The sequence below is a fragment of the Blennius ocellaris genome (genome assembly GCF_963422515.1).
Source record: "Blennius ocellaris genome assembly, chromosome: 18".
Lineage (NCBI taxonomy): Eukaryota > Metazoa > Chordata > Actinopteri > Blenniiformes > Blenniidae > Blennius > Blennius ocellaris.
Genome location: NC_137667.1, coordinates 5,999,887 through 6,024,367, shown reverse-complemented (window position 1 = coordinate 6,024,367; position 24,481 = coordinate 5,999,887). Strand labels below are relative to the sequence as shown.

The 24,481-nt window shown below is 40.3% G+C and overlaps 1 protein-coding gene across 2 annotated transcripts in view; it reads left to right on the top strand.

Annotated features, from left to right (window-relative positions):
• The window catches only part of LOC308143391 (MAM domain-containing glycosylphosphatidylinositol anchor protein 2), a 189,165-nt gene that overhangs the window by 46,490 nt on the left and 118,194 nt on the right, over positions 1-24,481 (top strand). For both annotated transcript variants that reach the window (XM_080514174.1, XM_080514175.1), the window contains exon 2: positions 15,765-15,904. In XM_080514174.1, the coding sequence (XP_080370300.1) occupies positions 15,765-15,904 (140 nt within the window). The remainder of the gene's footprint in view (positions 1-15,764; positions 15,905-24,481) is intronic.

Sequence of the window (24,481 nt, the reverse complement as noted above, 5' to 3'; positions counted from 1 at the left end):
AGATGAAACGCATTATCTGACTCTTCTAGCTCTTACTCAGTCCTTTCTCCTTCTTCCCCCACACCGGTTAGTCTGACTCTGCACAGAGGCACTCCCTTCATTTTGCCTTTTTTTATGACTGCATGCAAAAAAAATCCTCAAACTCTTTTGTGCACAGGTCGCTGGGTGTTACAGAGATTTCATATTCACCCATGTTCATTTTCTGCAAGTTTAAGTTTAAGTTCCTCCCAAAGAATGAATTTACCAAGATCCTCTATGCAACATGCATATGAAAATTAGTTGCCTTTTCACCTTGTGTTCATTTGATAGGTGATCATTTAAAAAAATCAAGCAAAAACAGTTTTGGTTGCATTTGGGACTTCATGCATGAGAACGAGGCACTGGAAACCATATTGTTTCTGTGCTCATTTGCTTGAGGTTGCATTAGGATGATTAGATGGAGCACTGAGCCCCCTATAAACATGAAATGAAATGTGACATCATGTATGGAGGAAATTAACAAACATATCGGAGCGTTACGGCAAAACAAACCCCTGAAAAACACAATATGCACCATGAGCTTACAGAGACAAAGCTGCGGGTAAAATAAGAACAATTGAGTCACAAAAATCGTTTAAAAAGTGAAGAGGTACAAAAGAGATTAAAAAGATCTCATAAAATCTTTGAGGAAGTGCCTCTCATCACAATTAATGCTAAAGGATGAACCAATTCACTAATTTCTCTCAAATACATTGAAAACTCACCTAATCATTAATGTTTTAAGACATAAATCACACATTGTGTTGTAATAGGATATACTCATCTTTGTTTACTTACTGCATATGCATGAGGGCAATTGCACTAAAAGGACATTGTGTGACTATTTTACCAGTTTTTATATCAGCTTCAACATTTGAAAGCGTTAGTAGATCAGGTGCTATATTTTATATATGTTTGTAAGCCGACTGGTTAGGGTTTACCCTCTTTTTGCCCATTGTCTGCTGGAATTGTGACGTGTATTAGATCAAGCAGGTTTTATGCTTTGGATTACTGTTTCATTCCCTGCGTTCGAACACTGTATATGCTATTCCATAAAATTATTCATTTTCAGCACTTATTGCTTTAATTTTTTTTCCCCCACTGTTTCATTCATTTAGCACGTGATAAGGTGGTTTTTGCACCTTTCATCAGACAGTAATGGATTTATTGACATAAGAAATAATCACTCAAACACTTTCTAAACGTAGCTTTCTGACACGGTGGATTCTAACAGCTGTTGTATTATAGTGATGCATTTGATTCAGGGGCTGTCCGGTTGCACAGTCTTTTCAGGGAATAATTGCATTTGATGGATGAGGTGTCAAGTATTTTATGGGACGTTTGAAATTTATACTCTAAAATGTCTTTATGCTGAGAGAAATAGCACAGAGGGTAAAATGTAATGGCGTGAATCAGGAAGCTAGATTCTATTTCCCCATGTGATTAAAAAGGTGATAATTTTAAAGCAAATTTTATCTGTTGTAGTTTGTTTTTTTTGTTCCCTTTGTTCTATGGGATTGTGAACTTTTTTTTTCTTGAAATGAAAAAAAAAAGAAGAAAAATCCTGAATTCCTGAGTACAGTACGTGCCTTGCTCAGGGGCACATCAAAACTGATTATGAGCGAGGGAAGAGTGTGACTCACTCACTATGCCCACCCACGTTTTCCCAGCTCGCCCATCTAGAACTGATGATGTGAGAAAAGTAGTTGCAAGCCCATTTCCCTTCCTTTAGGCTACAGCCACTGATAGAAACCATTTTTGTTAGCACTTTGGCGCGGATAATGCAATCTGTTCGAACTTCTTGAACATTTAGAAAATAGTCTGAAATTGAAAGCTCAACACTCAATAGAAGAAAAATGTTTCAGATGGACATCATAGTTGAAACAATTGGTATTGAGAACATCTATTCTTGTGATATCTGGGCCACGTGACTTGATTACAGATTGAGGTTTTTGCATGTCTCTCTTCATTCATATATCAACATTTTGTTAGCTTGTACTTGAATTATTCAACACTTATACTGTACTTCAAATCTTTTTTTTTTTTGATGACTAAACATGTTAATACCACTACTACTAGTATTAAGAGTAGAGTATTCGAGTAGTAGTAGAGTAGAAGTGGCTGTTGATGGAGCATGTCGTCTCTAAATCTGAAGTTTGTGGGTTTTGATCCCCCGTCTGTCAAAGTGTCCCTGAGCAAGAAATGAATTGCAATGGACTGGGATCAATGGTTGTGCACATGGCCGTGAAAGTAAGCTGTAATAGTAGTAGTAAAAGTGCTTTGTAAAGTGCTGAGAAATCTAAAAAGCACTATACAAGTGAAACCAATTCATCATTACTACTCTCACCTCCACTACTGCTATCATTACTAATTACTGGTTTACAATTGTCTTCAGAATTACTACTAAGGCTACCCCGATGAAATGCAGTTGGCATAGCCTCTACTTCAGCTGTAATCACTACCAATACCTCAAGTGAAGACAGCGATTACTGCTGCTACCGACAATTCTGCTTGATCTTTATCATGATTATGTCCCGTAGATGCAAATGTAGCCAATTGTTTTGCTGGATCACTGTAGAGTACTCTGAAAAACATTTTTAAATCTGCATCCTAATGGGGATTGGAAGTTGGTGCCATGTGGACGCAAGTCTCAAATTCTTCATGACCTTACAGAAGTCCACACTGTGGTTTTATGGTATGGGACAAACGAATTGTATGAACACCCTGCGTTGAGTAGCTTCATGCAGATGAAGTGTGTTTCACGGCTCACGGTTTACTTCAGTCTCACGCACGAACACCTCGGGCAACGTTTGCGTGCACCACAGTGAAGACTGGGCGCAGCATTTCCATGTTTCTCCCATCGATGCTGAATAAATTAGCCTTTTCCAAAAAAAACGTATTTTGGAAAATGATGTTGCATTTGATCATTGAATCAATGACATTTTTAAAGAATCTACTCATGTTGCATTTGATATTTAAAGGAGGTCAGTGTTGACGTTTCAGTTTCCCCCGTACAGGAGTTTTATCTCTAAAACAATCTTGGGAGGCCGATTTGTTGGGCACATCACAATTTATTACGGTTGCGTTTGTATTTTTAGTTCATAAGGTTGTGGTGTTGAGCAGCAGCTTACTGTGGGTGGATACACATAGGCACTGTCTTTTTTGCATAAAACATGCAGATGTGCTCTTGTACTATCTCCTTCCAAAAATACACTGATTTAATGAAGTAAGTATTTTCACTTATAAGCCATTGTTGCTTCAAATTGCCTGTGGATTTGGATTAAATCAGTTTGCATTTTCTCTACTTCAGCACGTCTTTCAAGAGTGAATGCCTTGAGCTCGGGTGTTGTTTCAAACACTTCTGCATTCATCCCATCTCAATGGAGTTGGAGCAACAATAAGACGTCACAATGGCCTCATGGTGGGAAGTTGAAGAGACGTCTCCTCAGCCAGGAAAGTTTGTCAGTACTTTTCCATAGAAACTGAAAACATGGAGGTGTCGTGTCACAGAAATCTGCCATATTTTAAGTAGTTTTTCCATATTAACCTGTACCTGTTGACAGATGAGATCATTTCATGGGGCCACTGAATGTTTTTAACATCTTTTTTTTTTCCTCTTTCTCTCACTTGATTTTCTTGTTCTTCTTCTCCTCCCTCTTTTCTGCATATGGGCAAACTTACTTGAGTCTTTCGCGCAGATGTAGAAAATCCTCTGAGACTTTAGGCACTGCGATTTCTCCTCTTCATCATTTCGATGTGCTGCATTTGCCATCACATGGGATAAGCACCCTTCAGTTAACAAGACTCGGTGGAAATTTTTTTTTAATTCATTAAACACAAAAACTCTCAGAACCAAATTAATTTGCAAACGACCGTAAGAGTTTGTGTTTTGAGATAGCGTGCCATGTGCCCAGGGTTCGGCTGGTGGATTTTTTTTGCTGAAGTGCTGCAGTGAGCTAAAGAGGCGATTCCCAGGTCTGTGCTGCTGATATTGGAAGACCTGTAGTCCACATTTCTTAGAGCGTGGCTCAGTGAGAGATCTCTGAAACCCATTTCCTGCCTGGCTTAGAATAATGAGGTGCTACAGCCTGCTGGCAGGGCTTAGCTGCACACCTCTCCAATGAAAAGTTATGGATGGTATACATACTCTCTCTCTCTCTCTCTCACACACACACACAGACATATGCCCCCTGGAGGTGTTATGGATAGCTGCATGTTGCAAAGCCAGCCAGCAGGCAGCACTGTCGGAACAGCCCGCGCTGTGGGCGCCGATAGGACAATCAGTTCACTCCGGTGTCGCCACAGCCAATCGTTGGACAGTTTGTTGGCGGGGTGCGTCCAATCTTCAGAGGGTTGCCAGATACTTTATCCTCAGTGAGCTTTTGCTGGCTCCCTACTAGCCAACCATAAAGAAAGCCGCTGCCCTTCATCAGCCAATCGTGTGAGTGTTGGCCGGAGTTGGACCTATCAACTGCTGCAAGGTTACAGCCAATCTGGACTTTATCCTCCTCTACAGATGTCCGATTAGTGTTGTTTGGGGAAATCAAACTGCCACAGCAGGCCCACTTTGCCAATGTGACACCACAGATGCAGAGAACAGAAAAATTGGTGAGGAAAAACCTAAAAAGACCAGAACACAGTGATCCTCTGGTTGTCATATAAAACTAGGTGTCTGTACATGTTTAATAGAGTAGTACTGTCGTTTAAGTTTTATAGTTTGATGGAATTTCTCGATTTCACCATGAGCTAACATGCACCTCTTACCTCTCCAGGTCTTTGTTTAATTAGATCCCAACCATGTTCTTGTCAAGGACTGTAGGTTTATACCTCATAAACGTGTTCTGCCTCAGACCTGCCAAGGACGTGTTCAATGAACTCGGGTCGTGTCCATTTTAATGGTCTTATAACACATGGCTGCATCCTAAGTTGATGGCGCCATTACATCAGATGATGGTACAGAAGTTTTAGTAGCGCTCAAACTCCGTGACTTGAAAGGTGCAATGCATGTCCTCCTCTGACTTATGGAGATTATAGATTGATCGTTTTTTGCCCACAACTTTGAGCATCACATTGGATACATTTTTCTTGTCAATTTGCATGTTTATTTTATCTTTTTCCATCCATATCAGGAAAAATACAGAGCGAGGGGCAGTCACAGATTAACCTCAAATGTGTGTCATGGCTGTGGGAGGAAACAGTTTTTCCCCTGAGGAAGCCCACACATAGACAGAGAGAACATGCAAACCACTAGACCGCCCTGTTGTGTGGCCTCTTTTTAATTCGAATTTGAAAAAAAGACATTTTACACACGAAAATTAAGAAACATCTTTGTACAGTGCATCATCATTTTGTTATGTCATAATTTATCATCAAACACAGTAATTCAAAAATAAGCTTTGGGGTGTTCAGTGAAATAGAACGCTTTTTCCAGCTCTATATTTTTGTTAGACTCTCCTACTCTTGCATTATAATTTGTCCTAGCGTCAAATATGTGATCAATAATCAAACACAAGTCTGTGAAATTCTGGGCAGCTCCTTCCGTGGCACTGGGATTGTTCATGCTCACTACATGAATGATATCGGTCACATGTGCTCTTCTGTCAGTGTCACGTCAGAGTGTCAGCGGTGGAAAAACGCTGTGTCTGTTGTCTCAGTGTGAGAAGAAGTCAAAGACGGCTCTTCTTCCTATGACAAAACTGACGCTTGAGTGAAACAATATTATATAAAACAATGATTATTCCTTTGTAGTCTCAGAGGAGGGATCTTCCAAGCGTTTGCGCTCTCCTGCTGTGCTCCAAAGTCGTATGCATGTCTGCAAACTTTCAGTCATCTTTACAAGGCTGATGCATACTGCATGTGAACGCTGCTCTGCTTTTATACTTCAAGGTGCCTCTCAGCTTGTATCGACTCTTCTCATCTGTTTTGGCTTCTTTCTTTTTTTTTTTGCATGGCACAAGTTGTAGATAACACCAGATACTTTTTTGGTCCAACTTCCTCATGAACTTAAGCCAATACTTAAACAGCATAGTCAGTAAAAAAAAAAAAAAAAAACATCAGTGCGATAGTGTTTCACCTCTGCATGACACAGGACATCCTGCATCAACATGATAAACTGGCCAATGTACCAAAAATAACATTTCTTGAGATTCCTTTTGTGTGTTTGTGAGATTCTGTCTTTATCACACACTAAGTGACAAGGACACGCGTCACCTTCACAAGAATAGAGGTCGAGATGTGGTGATGTCTAGATGTTTTGGGTTAGGTTAAACCGTATCGGGCAAGTAAGTGCACGGACATCTATTTTTGTTTTCTTCTACACCAACAATGGTAAATTCAAGGGGGGGGGGGGCATAATAAAAAAAAGAATACTTGTCCAAATTACAGAAAGTTATTTATTGGAAAATTACTTTAAAAACCAATAATATCATAATGACCAATAACGTAATGTCTGCCAACTATGTAATGCTTTTTGAGCTTTTCAGCTTAACTAGGACCGTAGCTTCAATGGCCTTCAAATAGTCTAGTACATTATTGCCTATTGTCATGAAACAGGACGTCCTTCACACATTTTGTCATGTTTGCAGATGTATCAAAGTGACCAGAAAATGTGATTTCTCTCGGTTACTTAAACTGGGGAGTTGCAGCTGTTTTTGTCTTTCGGTTTCAACAATTTCCTAATGTTTGTATCATATTATAGATGGAATTAAGGTGCTTTATGTGGTTTTGCTATGATGAGCAGGGAGAGTGAAGATTTACACTCTGGAACTGAAACAAACGCCAGAGAAAAAAAATATCTGGTACTGAAAGTGAATTTGCGATTAATGCCAGGTGTTCATAGGTTCAATATTTGCTGAAATGTAACATAAAACTAACAATTAACAAAAACCAAACATCTGTTCATTAGTAATCTGATAATTATTAAATCTGAAAAACGGTGAAAACTCACTATCTTGCTACACATTTCTGGTTGATGCTTTCAAATCGCCTGTTTTCATTTCACACAATTCATTATAACCTAGTTTACATTTGGTATATATTCCAAAATGAGCAAATACCTCATCTAAGCTGTAGCGGATTAATTTCTTGTTGACTTCAAACTGAGAAATGCAGCGACATAAATCATACATACTGTGTGCCGGTGTGCCATTCAGCCACAAATACGTGTGCAAGTATGTGTGTGTGTGTGTGTGTGTGTGTGTGTGGAATTACATGATATGCATGTCAAGAGCATCACTATATTAAAAAGTTACGCTCGATTAGGCAGCACATTCTAACTGTGTCCTGGCAGCATGCACAGCAGGATTGCATGCAGCGGGTTCACCCTCATTTAACTGAACTACCCAGTGCTGTGTGTTTCAGCACCATGGACAGAGACAGCACATATACAGCACCTCACAGCTGTGAAATGCAAATGTTCTGTTTGAAGTTAACAAAAATAATAAATGAATGAATAAATTCTAATCCTCTAAAAGTCATACATAAGATGATACTATCCCTGTTTGTGCCACTTCCTCTGAGACGACTAGCATGACATAAAGCTCTCATGAAAATAATGGCTCCAGCTGTATGCAGTCAAGCCTCATAACCCCCGCTACGGAGCGTCATCGTATGAGAGCAATGATGAATCTGCCCTCTAAATTGTTCTTTTTTCTATCTCCTCTCTCGCTCTCGCTCTCGCTCTCTCGCTCTCTCTCTCTCTCTCTCGCTCTCTCAGCAGGGCTTCATCAAGTTCACACTGGCCTAATTTCAGAGTAGCAAGGTGTACATATGTGTGTACGGTGAGGCAAGGCTTAAATGATTCCTGCCTATTTATAGAGCTTCTTCTGTCTGCATGTTTGTTTCACTGTGATCCATATTTGTTAAAATATGACCCCTTTGCCATGCGAATGAGTTTTCACAAATGAAAAGGTTGAACTTGATTTTCATAATGGTATTCTTCTGTTCCTGCCAAGTGGAACAGACGCCTCATGCTTTCTGCGAAGCTGCTTTCTCGGTGCCGTGTGAACATCTGTGTTTTTCAGCCAACGGTACACACTCTGTGATAGATGATCTGTGCTGATAGTGCGAAGCCAGATCTATACGGACTCTCATTTACAATAACGGTGTGGGCTGAGGAGTGCATGCAAGTGCATTACAGTGTGTAATCAATACGCTCTGACAAGCCCTGATGTAATAATATGCATGTGCTGCTGGCAAACCGTTTCAAGGCCTTACACACATGGATGCTCCCTTGGATGACTTGCTTCTCAATTATACAGTAGGAAGGGCCGGGTGGAGTGTAAGCCTGCATTTTGTGAAGGGACGGGGAGGAGCACAGAAAATAATATATTTCAATGTGTGACGCCTGCGGCAGTAGACCGTGTTTATTCATTCCCACAAGTAAAATCCATTGAATTCACACCAATATCACGATCAACTGAGATGATTCAAGTGTGGCTCACATTCACATTTCATTTGGATCTGCAGTATGATTCAGAATCGGGTTTTTATATTTATCGAGATATCATTTTATTATACTGTGCTGTTGACTAATTGTTGGCGCGTTCTCTTAGTCGTAAATAATCTGGTCATCGGCAATAAAGCTCCACTGATCAATATTTTATGAACAGTAAATCAGATTACCGTGTATAATGTGAAGGTAATTTCTTGTCATGACAAACCGAACCCATAATTTTCACGCTCACATTGAAACCTCCCTCAGCTTTAAGACAATCGGCTTTTGTTTTGGTTCACGTTAACCTTTCTCATCAACCTCCTTTCCAAACGCTGCACAAAGTCATTTTCAGCAGAAAAGCTCTGACGAATCCATCGCACATTGCTTACCGAGCACCAGACATCCAGCAGACAAAGCGTACAACTGCCCGTTGTGTGAAGCTGCTAAAAGCCAGTGAGAGTGAATATTGGATTAAACATTCGCAGTGTGGCCAGAAGTGAAACGGCCATTCAATGCTAATGCTGTAGCTTATAGCCAACGACATACTGCCTACAAACAGCTGAAAAATGAGCTATTACTGCTTAAAAGATGTTTATCAGGAAACTGTGTAGTTAATATACACTGACTCTTAAAGAGAAAATAACATACAACTCCTGCAAATGAAGAGATGTACGTAGCCATACATATTTGGATTAGATTAACATGAGGGATTTATTCTGTACAGTCTGTTTTTGAGCCGCAGTTGTTCACTGATGTTACTGGAGTTTACATCCATAAACACAAATTAGTTTTTCTGTGGGGGGAACCAGAGAGTGTTTTAAAAAGCAGAAAGATAAGCTGGGGATCAAGGGGATGCCTTTTCACAGCATGATTTATTGATCATGCTGTATGGATCATAATAAATCATGATATTACATAATTTTGCTTTATTGGATTTTATTGAAACTAATTAACTTTATTTATTTAATTCCAAAAAAAAAAGATTTCTTTAAAAAAATGAACATCTTGGAGAGTCACCATAAAGGTTCAAGCTCTGTGAAGAGTTAGGGTAAATATCTGATATTTTGAAAGGTCAAACAAGACTTTTTACCTTGCAAACATAATTTTTTCCCTTATCGTTCTGCTTTCTCGGCTTTATCACTCCTTTTACCCGCAGCAGTTTTTTTAATTAGATTTTTGGCAGTCCTCAACCAAATTTCATAATGAATTTCAAGTGATAGCAAAAACACTTTTTTACTAATTCATGCTTCTTTTTTTTAACCTCCTGTTACTCACTCTGTCCTTTTTCCACTATTAGCCTCTCCCTATCTGAGAAGGTGTTTACGCAGCCAGAAAACTAGCGGGATATGGTTATTGGTCCTCTGGGGTTTGGTCTGAGGACATTAAACCCACAGTGACGATGAGACCCAGCTGTTGGGTTTTTTTTTTTTTTTTTTACCCCTTTCCCTCTTTACTTTTTTCTTATTCATTTGTTTGTCAAATTCAGAGTCACTTCCATTGCCAAGAAGCCCCTCTGCCACTCAGGCACTCCAGGACTGTGGTGACAAGGCTGCTTTTAGCCAAATCCAATTTAATCTCCATTGGCGGTAGTGGATAAAGCTGTCTCCATCTTCCCCCAGTGAGGCCAAGGAAGGCGAGGCGCTCTAGTGGGAGCTGCTCATTCACCACACAAGGACATAATAGATGCACACACTCACACTCACAAATGTACAGACCAAGATAAAGAGAGTGCTGCACGAACAGTATAAGAGGCAGAATTATGTCTTCTCCTCCCTACATACCTTCTGCATCTTTGCAGTGAGAAAAGTCTTTTCGCTGTGATGGAAATTAGATAATGGAATAAAAAAAAAAAAAGAGAGATGCACATCTGAGACTTTTCAGCCTGAAGGTCTTCTGCTCAATTTTATTTTTTTTTATACTCATATACTCATCGCCATCAGCAAGCTCTGTGTGTGTGGGTGTAAACAGAGAGTTTGGGTGTGTGTGCCTGCATATGACATATGGGAGAGACACCACAGGCAGGGTTGCACATCATATCCTACAGGTTCAGTGATACATTTGCTCAGCATTCACTACAACACCATTTAATCACATATGCATGTTGAGCAAATAAACATTCTTTTTTTCCAGAAACGACTCGGCATTTGTTTGACTGTAAAGACCCACTCAATATTTAAGCATTTATCGTTTTTTTCCCCCCGCTGCTGTTTTGCATTCACATCAGCCTGAGTGGCAGATGTGCTTCTGATGCCAATGCCAGATCCCTGAAATGGCAAATTAAGAAAAAGAAAATCAAGATCAGAAACAAAAAATAAATAAAAAAATAACGACAGCCAAAATCTGCCACCAGCACATCAGTTTCTTCAGCTCATTGCTTCCAAATGACCTCAATGCTCCAGCTCAACACACATGATCACTCTCTCATTTAACAGCTTTGAATTGTGCTCTGGGGAGATATAACCTTGTTGTGAAACACATAAAAGTGCCTCAGTGTTTCAAACATGTACACCTATCACTGGACTTTTGTATTTGTATTTAATGTTGAAGAATAGTAGGACCACTAAAACAAACCAAAAAAAAATGGGTTGAATATATCTTCGTTTCAGGATTCCAACATTTCTATCAGAAAGTGGCCAACAGAGATGATCACACTCTTGAGAAAAATAGTCAATTCCATTTTCTACGACCTGAAAGCCTCACCCTGTCCCTGGTGTTTTCATAAATGGGAGAAATGACAGTGTGAGGAGAAAAAATTTGTAATTGCAGGATCTATCTCCAAGGACATTCCTGGTATTTAAAAAAAGAAAGGAAAAAGAGTTCCCATAGTGTGGCAACAATAATTATACAAAGAAGGGTATTATAGGCTGGTACTTTAACGCCAAATCATTCCAGGATAAATAATTTACATTGAGATATTCTAGGAAACAAAAAATGATTGAATTATGTGTTTTGGAGATTTATACATTGTATTGAGAAACACAACTTCTTGAAAATGCACCGTCTTCATCTAAATGCAGCTTTTCTGAAACGCTGCTACTGCACGGGCACACTACAGCTGCAGTAAATAGTTCATCTGCACATGTGCAAGTGGATTGGCAATAACGGAAATGGCAGCCTCTACAGTGTTATGACCTCTTCTGTCCATACAAATGTCTGTGTACTTGCAACTTTTAATGTTTAGAACCTAGTCTTCTCTGCCTGTATAATTATGTGTGTTGTTTCATTACAAAAAACATCCAACAGTGTTTACATTTTGGTCTGTGAAGGTCTGGTGCATTTTAATTGTGCAACTCCGATCACAAGTTTGAATGTAAAAAGTCAGTTGGTTCTTTCGACAGATCCGATGTGCCAGTAGTCAGGCGGGATTGAGAGGTTGTAAAGGTTAACAGACACTTCAATTACACTGCAACATCTTCCTTGTAGTAGACATCATCCTTGTCTATATAATGAACTTGTACTGGATATAGCGAAGATGTAAGCATTGTCTATCACCCGGATCCCCTCAACCAGGACATCTTTTATCTCTGGCCTGTCAGCCCATCCACATCTCAATTTATGAAGCACCGGCCTTAAATCCCATTGCATTAATGCGTCAGTGTCCATCCTTAGACCTGTTCTTGGAATATCTTATGAGTAGTTCTTTTCTGTAGAGAACAGGGTGGTTACTTGCAGGCTAAATACACTTAAAGATTACGCAGTAATGACAGTGATTTCAGTTCATGCTTTGGGCCAAATGATTTGAAACAGCGGGTTCTGGCTATGCAAAGATATGTATGACTATTTGAACATTACTGCGCTCATTATGCATACTCAAGAGGGGGGTTATTTGCTTTTGTGGCTGTAAGCTTTGTATTGTCGGCATTGAGAAAGATTGTGTGTTTATGCGAGTGTGTGCATGTGGCCAGTGCAGTAACTGGGATAGCGGTTGAAGATCATTAATTACGGGTGTTTCCCTACTTTCCTCCAGGAATGATAGTATGCTGCACAGATACTGGCTCATTGGAGTAAATGGCATTAGCACTTTGTTCGGGTAGTGCCCTGGGGTCTTGTTTCTAAGCCTTTTTTGTTTTAAGTGGCAGCCTTGCGTGAAGCTCCCTTACACTGAGCCTATTTCTCAGGCCCTTATCCCCCCCTATGGAATACACCACCAGTGTATTCATCTCCAAATGGAGGGAGCAAGACAATGAAAGCGAAGAGCAAGAGCAGTCCACCAAAGCTTTATGAGTAGCCAGTTAGCATCTGTATAAGTGTTCATCAGTCTGTGCCACATTTCGACAGGCAGGGCAAGCATTAGGCTAACAAGCAGACTGAGACAAACAGCATGGCTGCTATCAAGGAGGGACAAGTGGTTAGTGCGTGGCAAAGGATACACTGTGGCTGAGACTCCCAGTGCAGCAGTAGGGAGGAGTGTCGCTACGCTCATTAGCATCGCAGGCTGGATAGAAGCAGAACTGCTGCCGGGGCCGGCGCCGCTGAGAGGCCCGCACAGGAAGCCGCTCCTCCAACATGAAAGCCCAGCTCCAGCCTGTAACTCCCCACGATTTCTGCTTGAATTTTTTTTTTTCCCCTTCTTCTTCTTCACCATTTTGTACTCCTCCGCCTAATCATATTCTGCATCCGCTCTCTAAATCATCTCATCCCAAACCTCTTCACTAATCATGTAGGTTGGAGAGGAAAACCCTGCTTAACAGATGTTGGTATTGTCAGGGGTCGGCTGGAGGCAACGGTATTTTCACAGCTAAGTGAAAGTGAACTTTTTTTTTTTTTTTTGCAGCTTAACCTGTTCAGTTTGACGCCACCAGCCCCACTTGCCCCGTTGTCCATTAGTGTGTGGATGGAATAAAATGCCCTCAGTGTTTCACAAGGGTGAACTTACTGGTAGATGGACACACCCGTGCAGTGACAACAGCTGCAAACAGGCAGATGTGAAAGGCTCACAGCAGGAGTTCCCAAGTCTTTGTTCTCAAAGAGAAGCTGCAAACCCTGAACACACAGTCCCTTTGTCACATGGCAGGGAGTCATGACACTCTGGAGGCCACCATTGTTGTTGTCCATTTACCCATGTATGTACATAAACTCTAAATGCTATAACTGTGGTGGCTGTAGTAGCTTTTCAGAAGATTTGTATTTCGCTCCGACCAAACTTCCACATTGTGACCCTTTTTCAAAAAGTTGTTTTCTTTTTTCTCCCCTTTTTTTTTTCTTCTTTTTTTTTTCAAAAGGTTTTCAATTGCTCTGAGCATTGTTGTCATCTTAAAGGACACCGAAAACACAACAACTTTTTTTTCATTTTGACTTGAAAATGTTGAATGTAAATAAGGCCTTAGAGTTATCTTGCGGTATACCTGCTATGCAACATGTTGATTTTATTTTCACTTGCCTGATTTGTTCACGCTGTGAGCTGAAGTGGATGTTTCTTCTGCAAAATGAGATACACAGCAGTTTAATTGCAAAAAAAAAACCACCACTTTGCTAAGGTCTATTGACATTTAAATTAATATTCCGATTTTCTGAAATCATATAAAAAAAACAAACCAGAAGACATTTACTTATAGAAAGATACGTATTTTCTGCTGTAGTGAGTCATTCCTTCTTCATTTCGATTTGAAATTAACCTGTTTATAAGATGTTTTTTTATTGTTATTATTAAACCCTTCTGGTATGTTATCACAGTAAATTGTGAAATTGACTGTTTGTCGACAGGGACGAGAGGAAGAGGTGGAGAGTTTCCAAGATTGTGTGTTTTCTGGCTTTCAGTAGTTCCTGTTTGGTCACATACATAAGCGATCTGTAACAAACATAAAAATATTGAACATGTCATTTTTAGGATGGATTCTTGTCATTAATTATCAGTGATCACATTTTTCTTATAGTCTTGAAACAAACATGTATTCTTTAAGACACTGCTCAATGTTATTAAGCAATTTCTAGGACTTTTTTTTTTCTTGTGGGCTGTTTTAACCACCTCCACTTGTCATTGTCACATGGACTTGAACTATTAATGCTCCACACAGGTGCACTAAGATCAAGTCTGTAGCCGAGATGCATGCTAATTATAGCAGACTGGAAAAACATTGACATTATGAGCTTCTTCTACTCTTAAAACGAGAACAATGGCAGTCCGGAATCATGCATATATCATTTTGAAATAATCAGCTTTTCAAGTGCTTCAACAAAGTATGTGCTCCTGATGAAAGCGAAATTAATTTTGGCGAGATCAGCTCTGGTTATATTTGGTGTCACATTGAAATGAAAATCTCTGCTATTGTAAATCTAATCTAATCTACTGCAACTACCGTGACGGGTCATCAGGTGAAATATTGACTTGAAGTAAAGGAAAAACAAAAACAAAAACAAACAAAAAAGGAAAGGAAACAATTCATTGCCTTGTGCTTTCAGCCTCAATGTCACAAAACACCTGAATAACTTCAAGTGAATAATAGCCCCAATCTGCTTTGTTATTGATCGTATCCATTTCATTAAAACCCAACATTACATCCATGTACTTTACAAGGAAGGAAAATCAGCAATTCAAATGACTGATCATTAGCACAACTTCCAGGACAACGCATTTACCTGCGAGAGAATGCATTCACAAACGGAAAGATGATTGAGGAATTCATTTTGAGGGATGAATCATGTGCCTCATTACTTGAGTGATTAAGCTGTTTTCATACGTATTACCTTTAGTAATGGTGGCTGTGGCTCTGTTGGTGGAACATGGTGGTTTGATTTCTCCTTCAACACGACGTTTTGTATGGCAGTGGCATAAGTGGATGGGTGAATGTGACAGATCATACAAAGCATATTGAGTTGCAAATGAAAATGTGTTGCATAAGTAAAATCTATTTACTCCAAATGAAAACGACGAGACACAGTTTTTGTTTCAGATATCGGAGGGAGAACATATCTGGTTTGAGTTCAAATTTTGGGGCATTTCTGACTGTATAAGTGCTACTTACACTAGTTTCCGGTAATATGAATTGAAATAATACAAAGCAGTAAAAGGTTGTATGTGTCCTTATTCAATTAGTTGTGTTTGAAACAGTATTAGTCTTTAAAAGAACAGCTGAAGGTAAAGCTATTAAAGTCAAATTGTTTGTCAGTTCCCTTTGCAGTTGCATTCCTCTACAGTACCTTCAGTTATACGTGTGCTCTGTTGGATGTAGTGCAAATGTGAGCGCACAGCTTTGGAATAGCCTTGTTTTAAGTGAAACAACCTTGTAATCAATACACCATCTACAGTGCTAAACTTCCCATTTCTTTCAGAAATGATCGGAATGCTAACCCACTTTTCTTCTTCCCTCCACAGCACCTCCGTCTGTCCGCATTATACACTCAGGGCATGCGTGTAATGTTGAGGAGGAAAGGCACACGGAGAGGGTCTACACCATCAGAGAGGGGGAGACCCTGGAGCTCACCTGTCTGGTGACTGGCCATCCTCGACCACAGGTGAGACTATAAGTGCCCACTCCTTCTGTCCTCAGCACACAAAACCAGGACAGAGGCGCCAATGTTTCAGCCTGTATTGGCTTCCAAGTGGCACACACCACGTACCTCTGCACTAAACCAGCTTAAAAGTTTAATCCTTTAATTATTGATGGTTTAGGTTGCACAGTGCACCTGCATGTTGATAATGAAAGCTGCCAAGTCTAATGAGAATGTGGAAACAAAACAGCGGAAACATCTGCCAAAACAAAAAGTAATGAGAGCAAAACAGGCCTCAACAAGAGACTCTGGGTCATTTGAATGCACAAGAGTGTCGGCATCCGGAAAGGAAAATAAGGTGTTTTCTCATTCTTATTTACTGTTCTGATCTGATTAAAAAGTGATAAGAATAATCACTTTTTGTTCAGAAGCAAAAGTTTAAAATGTTAAATCTTAAATCTGTTGATCTTCCAGTTGTACAATATTCAAGTAAATGTGATAAGATGTGCAATGCAAAGCCTTGTTTTCTTGCTTAGTGAAAACACACACTCATATCTATGCAGGCATGTCAAGATATGCCATTTGCGGTCTTGTAATGACCTGCCGGGACTTGCACACTAACCTTTTTAACCTTTCCTGCATGTTGTTTTCAATTTCCTGGATCGCACAAATGACCTGGAATCCAGCACCATACCTGGAAAGGACTGCGCTCATAACCATTAATTAGTATAATGCCCCCTTTGATCAATAGACAGGCTCGTTAGTTTGTACACTTGGCCTCTGCATGCCGAGGCAAAATAGCACATTGATTTTTATATTTCAATTGAAAAGGTGAGGCCCCTTAAATTAGCGTGTTTCTGACACACCGTTCATCTCCTCACGTCGTCTGGGGGAACAACTTTGCAATCATCCTCTCCGTCTTTCCTCTTAATTAGGATTTTTTTTAAAAGCAGCAGAGTGAGAGGAAGAGGGGGAGGAGGGAGAAGAGTTTTGGGGGATCAAAAGCTCAGCATGACTGTGGCAGGAGAGGCAGGATCTCCTTTGAAACAGAGTCATTATGAGACTCGCGCAGATCCCCCGGCACAGCCCGACTCGGCTGTGTCTCCCTGGACTTTGGTATGTGTCAGATTTGTCCCCCTCCGGTCGTGGCGTGAAACCGGCGAGCAGTACGTGCTCACGCTCAGGTTATTTGGGGTGGCAGTGAGCACCGGAGAGGCTGATTTGAGGATGTTACTGGGGGTGCTAAAAAAAAAAAAAAAAGGTCATGTGACCTTATTTGAGTCACACTGGCGAGTTAATGCAGCAATAACAGCTCGTCTTTTCATTGGAATCAAATATTAATCCTCACAACGTGTTCAGAGTTTTTTTTTTTTTTTTTCTTTGCTGAAAAGTCCCTGATTTTAATTGAGTTGAGTTTTCTTCATCTTTTAAGCGCATGTGTGTGTGTGGGGGGGGGGGTAATCAGTGTTTGCTAAGGTTGTATTGTGTTTTCAATTTGTCACGCCTTGATTATTAAGTTTAGTTATTGCCAGATAACCAAAATTAATCAAACACCTTAATTTTTCTATTCCAGATCATAGCTTGTTATTTGTTGTTCAGAATTTCAGTGTAACCACCAAAATAGGATTTACATCTTACAGATGAGACAGTTTATCTTGCTTTGTTTTGGTGGTGATCATATTTTTCAGTATGAATCTGTCATAAGATATTATCTATAGCATAGGTAGTTTTAGGGTTTTATGACTGCCTCCCCACACAAACTTAAAAGTTGGTAATGGAGGTGCAATAAAAAAATCTAAACAAAATAAACACAATAATAAAACACCAGTTTAGCATCCATGAAATTGCACCACTACACAACGAGACCATTTTACTGCAGTCGCCTGTTGCTCAGAATTGCTCAAAATGAAAAGCTACTAAAACCTTTACATTCCATCGACAACTAGAAGTGATTGTAGATCTTCAGAAAATAGAAGCCTTTACATCGAAATGACTGAGTCAGCAAATATAGCTCTTAACCATCACAACTGTTTCTTTAATGGTTTTTTACTTTAGTATTTTATTACTATTTTGTTCAAAAAGTAAACATTTAAATGAGAAAGTAAGCATGCTTTCGGACACCCTCACCAAAAAATAATGACACCCCAAACGCCAACATATATTAAGTGTTTCAGACAAATGTCTGCAAGTATATATTGGCACAAACCACACGATGTGGAAATAGCTTTGCCATTACGTCCAAGCTCAGCTGGGAACACAGGTTTAAACTGCATGTGTGATCCTGACGCAATTTACCTGTTAAAATTATGCATAGCAGCCCAAAAATAAACCAGTCGTGCACACATCCTGACTCAAACATGAGCTCCTCATCTGTGAAAACACTGTGTTAAGAACAATGTAGAAAGTTGCGTATTTCAAGCAAATGTTTTGTCAAGAAGGATTATAAATACGTTCCATCTATAAATTTAACAAAAATACTTTAAGTGAATCTTTTGCTCCATCTGAGAAGAACATGCTCCCAATGTTTTTGCTATGGCAGTTTGACCCTCACTAATGGAGTATGTTTATCTTAATGAGTTGATTCAAGTTCACTGATAACGTCAGTCCTTCATCTTTGGCCTGTGATGAGAATCTCATCGAGCTATAAGTGTCAAACACTTTAAAGCTTGATGTTGCTCAGTCACAGCCATTACCGGCAGGGCTCTTTCTAAATCTCCGAGGGTGTGTGATTATCAGGTCGGGTTCCACTTTCTCCCTTCACATAAACAAACGCACCAACCTGGCAACAGAGTTTATTCCCGTATCTGTATCGATCTGGGCTCCATCCAGCTTTTATTCCGTTTTATCCAATTTGGGGTCACAGGGTGGGGGGGGGAGCTGGAGCCAATCCTAGCTGAGTATGGACAAATGCCGTTTAAATCCGAGATAGTTTGCCAGTCAACAACAAGGCAAACACAAAGAGACACGCACACACTCAAGTTCACACCTCATGTGCAAGTTAAAAACACACAAGGACTGAACTCGGAGGTCTGCGCTATCAGGTTTGGAACTTGCAAAGAGTTTTACAGACGTCAACATGATTCTACATATTCAGACAACAAACACACGTCGGTGTGGAGTAATCTTAAACATGATGGTATTTGACAGGAAGAGTCATGAAACCTTGTGATTGTACCTCCTTGTATGACTTGGCTGAGTATACAACAGGCCTGAATGAACCTTTTTTAAAAGGAGAGACTTTGATTGGAAAGGGATTTTGTGAAGTTTCTGCACTCCATTGTAAAATGGTGTGGCTCCGTTATTCAAACATGCGGCGGCTGGTCGATCGATGGTGTAACTCTCGTCTCTCGGGGACAGGCCTTCCTGTTGAGTTCCAGCCAAAACTATCAGTAAGGACAAGTGAGTAGTACATTGACATTGATAGGTCGGACATGTCCCCAGTGGCCGTACCCGAATCAATTCATGGGAAAATAGTTTCTCCTGTCCTGTCCCCCCCTTTCTTTGTGAGAAAAGCTTTCATAAAATAACTTCAACCATTCTCACCATCTGGTCCACAGTATCACAGGGGGCCAAGTCATACTACTTGATCACTGTAAACAGCTTCAATTAGTTCTGCGTTAGCAAATCCCAAAATTGCTTTTTTCATCATCGGTGTCCAGATTTCAGTCTCTCTCTCTCTTCGACTTTGAGCACTGCTTGCTCCTGGGATAATGCATAGATCGAAGGGGTGTCGTGCCAAGTGTGGCGCCACAAAGGACCAACCACCGAGTAAATGGGGCCATGGCTGGCAATTTCGCTCCGGTTTAATTCTTTGCATGTCCATCAATATGCACACTTCTTAAATTACACAGACGTCCCCTCAGGCCTTCCCACTGATGGGAGTCTTTGGATTGTGTCCAACCAGGCAGCAGCCTCCACACAGTGGGCCTCTCTGTCAGCTCCGTGCCATCCGCCCACCTACCTCAGAGGAAAAACACAAGCGTTCTAATAATACACACACACACACACACACACACACACACACACACACACACACACACACACACACACACACACACACACACACACACACACACACACACACACACACACCAGCAGTAACGTCGGTCTGCCTTCCTATTTAATTGTCAAATAAATATATGTCGCTGTCAGTCACTCGCATACCGTGTAATATGTGCTTTTTCCTTGCTGCCTCCTGGGTTTGGCATTTCAAGGTGTAGGGAGAAGAACACTGCCCACATCTGGCAGGATTAGAGGCCAATTAGGTGAAACTGTCATAGATGCATCATGCAGAGCTTGGCAATGACTGAGATGACTTATTCATTCTAGTCCTGATCGCAACACACAACCATATACATTTTGGAGGAAAAAAAAACAAGTGAACTGGGGTGAATCGTGTTTTCAATTCCAAATTATATAATTTTCAAATATGAAAGAAGAATAATTGCAAGTAATTTACACAAATCGTGTGACTTCAGATGTGTAATTGATTTACAGCGCTAATTATTTTGCATTTGGTGTGCACATGGCAGAAATTAGATGCACAAGGTTCAAGAAGGATCGTAGATGGAAGAACAAATCTCAAACTGAAATACATTAACATTAGCTAAATGTTACAATTCACGTGTCATATCATTATCACAACACCCTACAGCAGAGGCCAGATACCGCCTAATGTCATCTTAATAAAATTGTGTCATTATAACCTTTAAATTAAAACATTTACAGAATATATGTGATGAAAATGTCTTTGTTTTCACAAAACCAAATAATATTCCTGAAAATGACAATCTCAACATAAGGTCACGTTTATTGAAACCTTCTGGTGCAGTGAAATGTCCCAAAAACTTCTCTAGCTGTTGCATTGTGAATGTTTTTACAAAGTCACCCTGACAGCATGGCTTTGAGCAACAAGGTAGCTGGCTGTCATGCTGGTATCTTAACTTGCATCTCAGTGTTGTATTATGTCTGTTACTCTTCAGAAATTTGTTTAAAGAAATCAATATTTTCCTTGAAAGCTGGATTGGAGCCTGTTGGTTTTGGCCCACGGGCTTATGTTTGACGCTCCTGCTCGACAGTAAACTAGTAAATTATCACATGCTCTCTTACTATCGTGAAGCTGCAATTCATTCATAGACTTTCGTTGTGTAGCAGTTCATACATAGCACACAGGCAGTCTATATACTATATTAGGGTGTCTGAGTGTATGAGTTATATCTGGGTTTGAGGCCTGTGGAAGCCAAACTACCCCTGTATGGATAAATAAAGCTTTTCTAATTATTAAAAAATGGATATCTCTTTATACAACGTAACCACCTCATTTTGCGGCTCTGTTGTTTGCCTCTTTGTTTTCTGAAAACTAGTTCACCAACTCAGATTCCATCAACAACAATGGTGGTAATCACCAAGCTGTTTGTTTCATGCCTGAAACACGATTAATGTTGTGCAGCTCCTTTATGGTTGAATTTGGGCCCAACAGCGCTTTGACTTAAATGCTGAAAGGCAAAGAGTATTCCCCCAGTCTATTCACCTCACCTTTCATTTAGTATTTAGCATTGAACATGGGTGTTTTTCACAAGCGGTTGGGATGAATCCAAGAAAAACCACCAATTAACACTTGACCCAAGGATAATACATTTTTGTTGGTACACAGCTTCCCTCTCTTGGAACAATAGTACCCCCTGCAGTTCAGAGGTAACCTCTGGCAGGAACACACACCGTGTCCAAGACCACACCGTAAGTTACATTAAATATGAAAATACATCACTGTTAATGTTCCACACACTGTACAATAGATACTATTTAAGGGTATTTGCATTTTAATGTACCAAAGTGACATAAAGGCTTCCCTCTCAGGTAGTTTCTCTTCACCCACGGGTAATATATATACAAACAGCCTTAGGTTCTTTGGATATATGATGAGTATTTTTCCATTTCAAACATGTAGTGAGGTGAGAAATAAACAGACTAACTGTGAAAATAACTTGCACATGAAGACTCGCAGCATATGAGACCAGTTTGATCTTCTCTCCAGGGGTTTATTTAATATTTTCGATCGCAATTTTCCTCAACATGTTATAGATTGAGTTACGAATTCAATTATTTGACTGCAGATATAGGATATATGAATCAATACCAAACCAATAGATATTAGTCCCTCAGCAAACAACGATCCATAAGCTCTTTCCATTTGTCTTCATACAGTTATATGCTGCTACTCTCGCTGAACCCTCATGCATGCAGCTTCATCTGTTGATATTTTCATGGTCACTGTTCTCCACCGCCGTTCATCGTCTTTGATGCCGTGAACAGACATCAAAGAGCCCCGATGATGAAGCCATCTGCCCTCATCTCCTCTGCCCTGGCCTCCATCCATTAAAAGTCTACACTACTTTGTTTGAGTACCCGGCTCCAGTAGTCCACAACACCGCAATGCAAACACCTTTTTTTTTTTTTTAACATGTTTTTGTTTGTTTGTTTGTTTCAATTATTGGCTTGCCAAATTCAGCTCACAGCGCCATGGGTCTGCGGGTACAAACACGCTGACCTCGAGCTCTGTGACGTTCACCTTCATCCAGACCGATTGGAGTTTGTGATCTGTTCTGGACGCTCCCATGACAGTTTGCCTACAGTGCTGGTGTCTTTAACAGATGGTGCTTATTTTGTTTTTCAACATGATTGAACCTTTTCTTCTTTTTTTTTTTCCATTTTATTACTGTTTGCCATATAAACTATGAAATGTCTTTGAAATAATTTAACCACGGCAACAAGGCAATAAGTGGTGAATTATAATCTTCTTCATATGCCAGTGTCCGTTTCCTCTTTTTTAGTCATTCAGACATCAAAGCTTTCACATTCATACTTTACATGATCATCCACTTTTTATGAGGGTCAGTGTTTTCTAATAAAGGCCCGGAGACCATGCGCTCTCTCAATTTGTGATCGAGACCCCCTGTTGCTTCTTCTGATGGCTTGATTGTCATGCTCAGCCATACTTGTCTGCGCCGTGGCGCAGCACAGACCACCACCAGTGCCTAAAAGAAAAGACGTGAGCAATTAGAAACCAGTCTGTTATTGGGGGGAGAGGGAAACGTCACAGCAGGCATAACTGGAGATTCACCGAAGACGCGTGCTCCGGCATATGATCTCTGCATAACAACAGACACTGGGCGCATTTTAATTAGCTCTCGCCGTGACATCGCAGCATGTGTGGTCTCAAACACTGCTGGGATTTTCACTGGGATACTAATCTCGTCATGCTTCTGTATCCATGTGAGCAAATGTTGATTTCTTTTGGGAGGCCTGATTTTAGAAGGAATGGGGCTTTTCTGTGTGTTCACTTTGCTTTTTTGAGTGTCGTCCAAAAAAAAAAAAAAAAAAAGGATATGTAAAATGTAGAAGTGCTACCCTTTAAAAAAAAAAAAAAAAGCCTTGTAACAGATGACAAGCTGATTCCATTTATATTGCATGGTAGTAACATGCATCATAAGGCACCGAGAGCAATAATGTATTCGTGCCATAAAATAGCTGCTGGGTGGCACTTCATAGGCACTTTGACTGTTTTCTGCATGCAGGTGCCTTATGAGTTACAGTGTGAATATATGAAGGAAGCGTCTGAAATAGTCGTTCCCTTAGCTTGGCAGTCAGTGTGCTGGGAGGAGAAAACATCACATCGCTCCAATCCGCCAGCCCCTCTCGGATGCAGAGTATTTGCATTGGGCCGAGGGGAGTGAAGAGGGTCAAACTGTTCTCACCAGGCACACTTCAGGACTCCCCCCTGTGGGCAGAGGTGCTCAGATGTAAAAAAAAAAAAAAAGTCACAGGAGTGGAGGAGTGAATGTAGCCTCGGGGCACAGGGAGAGCTGAAAGCTCGCCAATAATGTAAGTGCGCTGCCCGTGTGAACAAAAACAGGGCCACTCTGCTTTTGAAAATATAAAGAGCTATTTGAATACCCACTTCTTAGCGTCACTCTAACAATGCACTTATTGATAGTGCATTTTCCTAAAACTCAAAGCTCTTCACACAAAAGGCAAACTAAATGAATGAGGGGGGGTATAAGCTGGAAGAATATTGAATTTTGCTGAGGTCACCATAAGCCAGCTCGCTTTGTATTTGCATGAGGGAATCCAGAGCACTGTCTGAGGGTGACACACAATTCAAAAACTTTGCTCCATTTAATTTATGCTTATAACTTATTTAACTTTATGGCTTGTTTTGCTGAACTCATGATGCCCCTAGCTGTTATAATGGGGCCCCAGATTTTTGAACAGCGGGGCTTTACCGTCAATCAGTTGCTGACTTTGGGCTTTTTCATGGAATGCTCCCTCTCTTTCTCACTCTCTCTCTCGGGGTTTCTCGTTGGGTTTTAGACCAAGTGAAACCCCTTCTTTGCAGTGATTGAATTTAGAGGCATTTATTTTTCAGTATAGAGTGAATTGAAACACACACACACACACACACACACACACACACACTGACTTTAGATTTCATGGTCATTAATTTATTTCTACGATTCTTAACAGTAACACCCCGAGCCAGGTAGAAACATTGAAACTCCCCCGATGAACTTCATCATCTGCGGCGCATTAATTCTTCTCTGT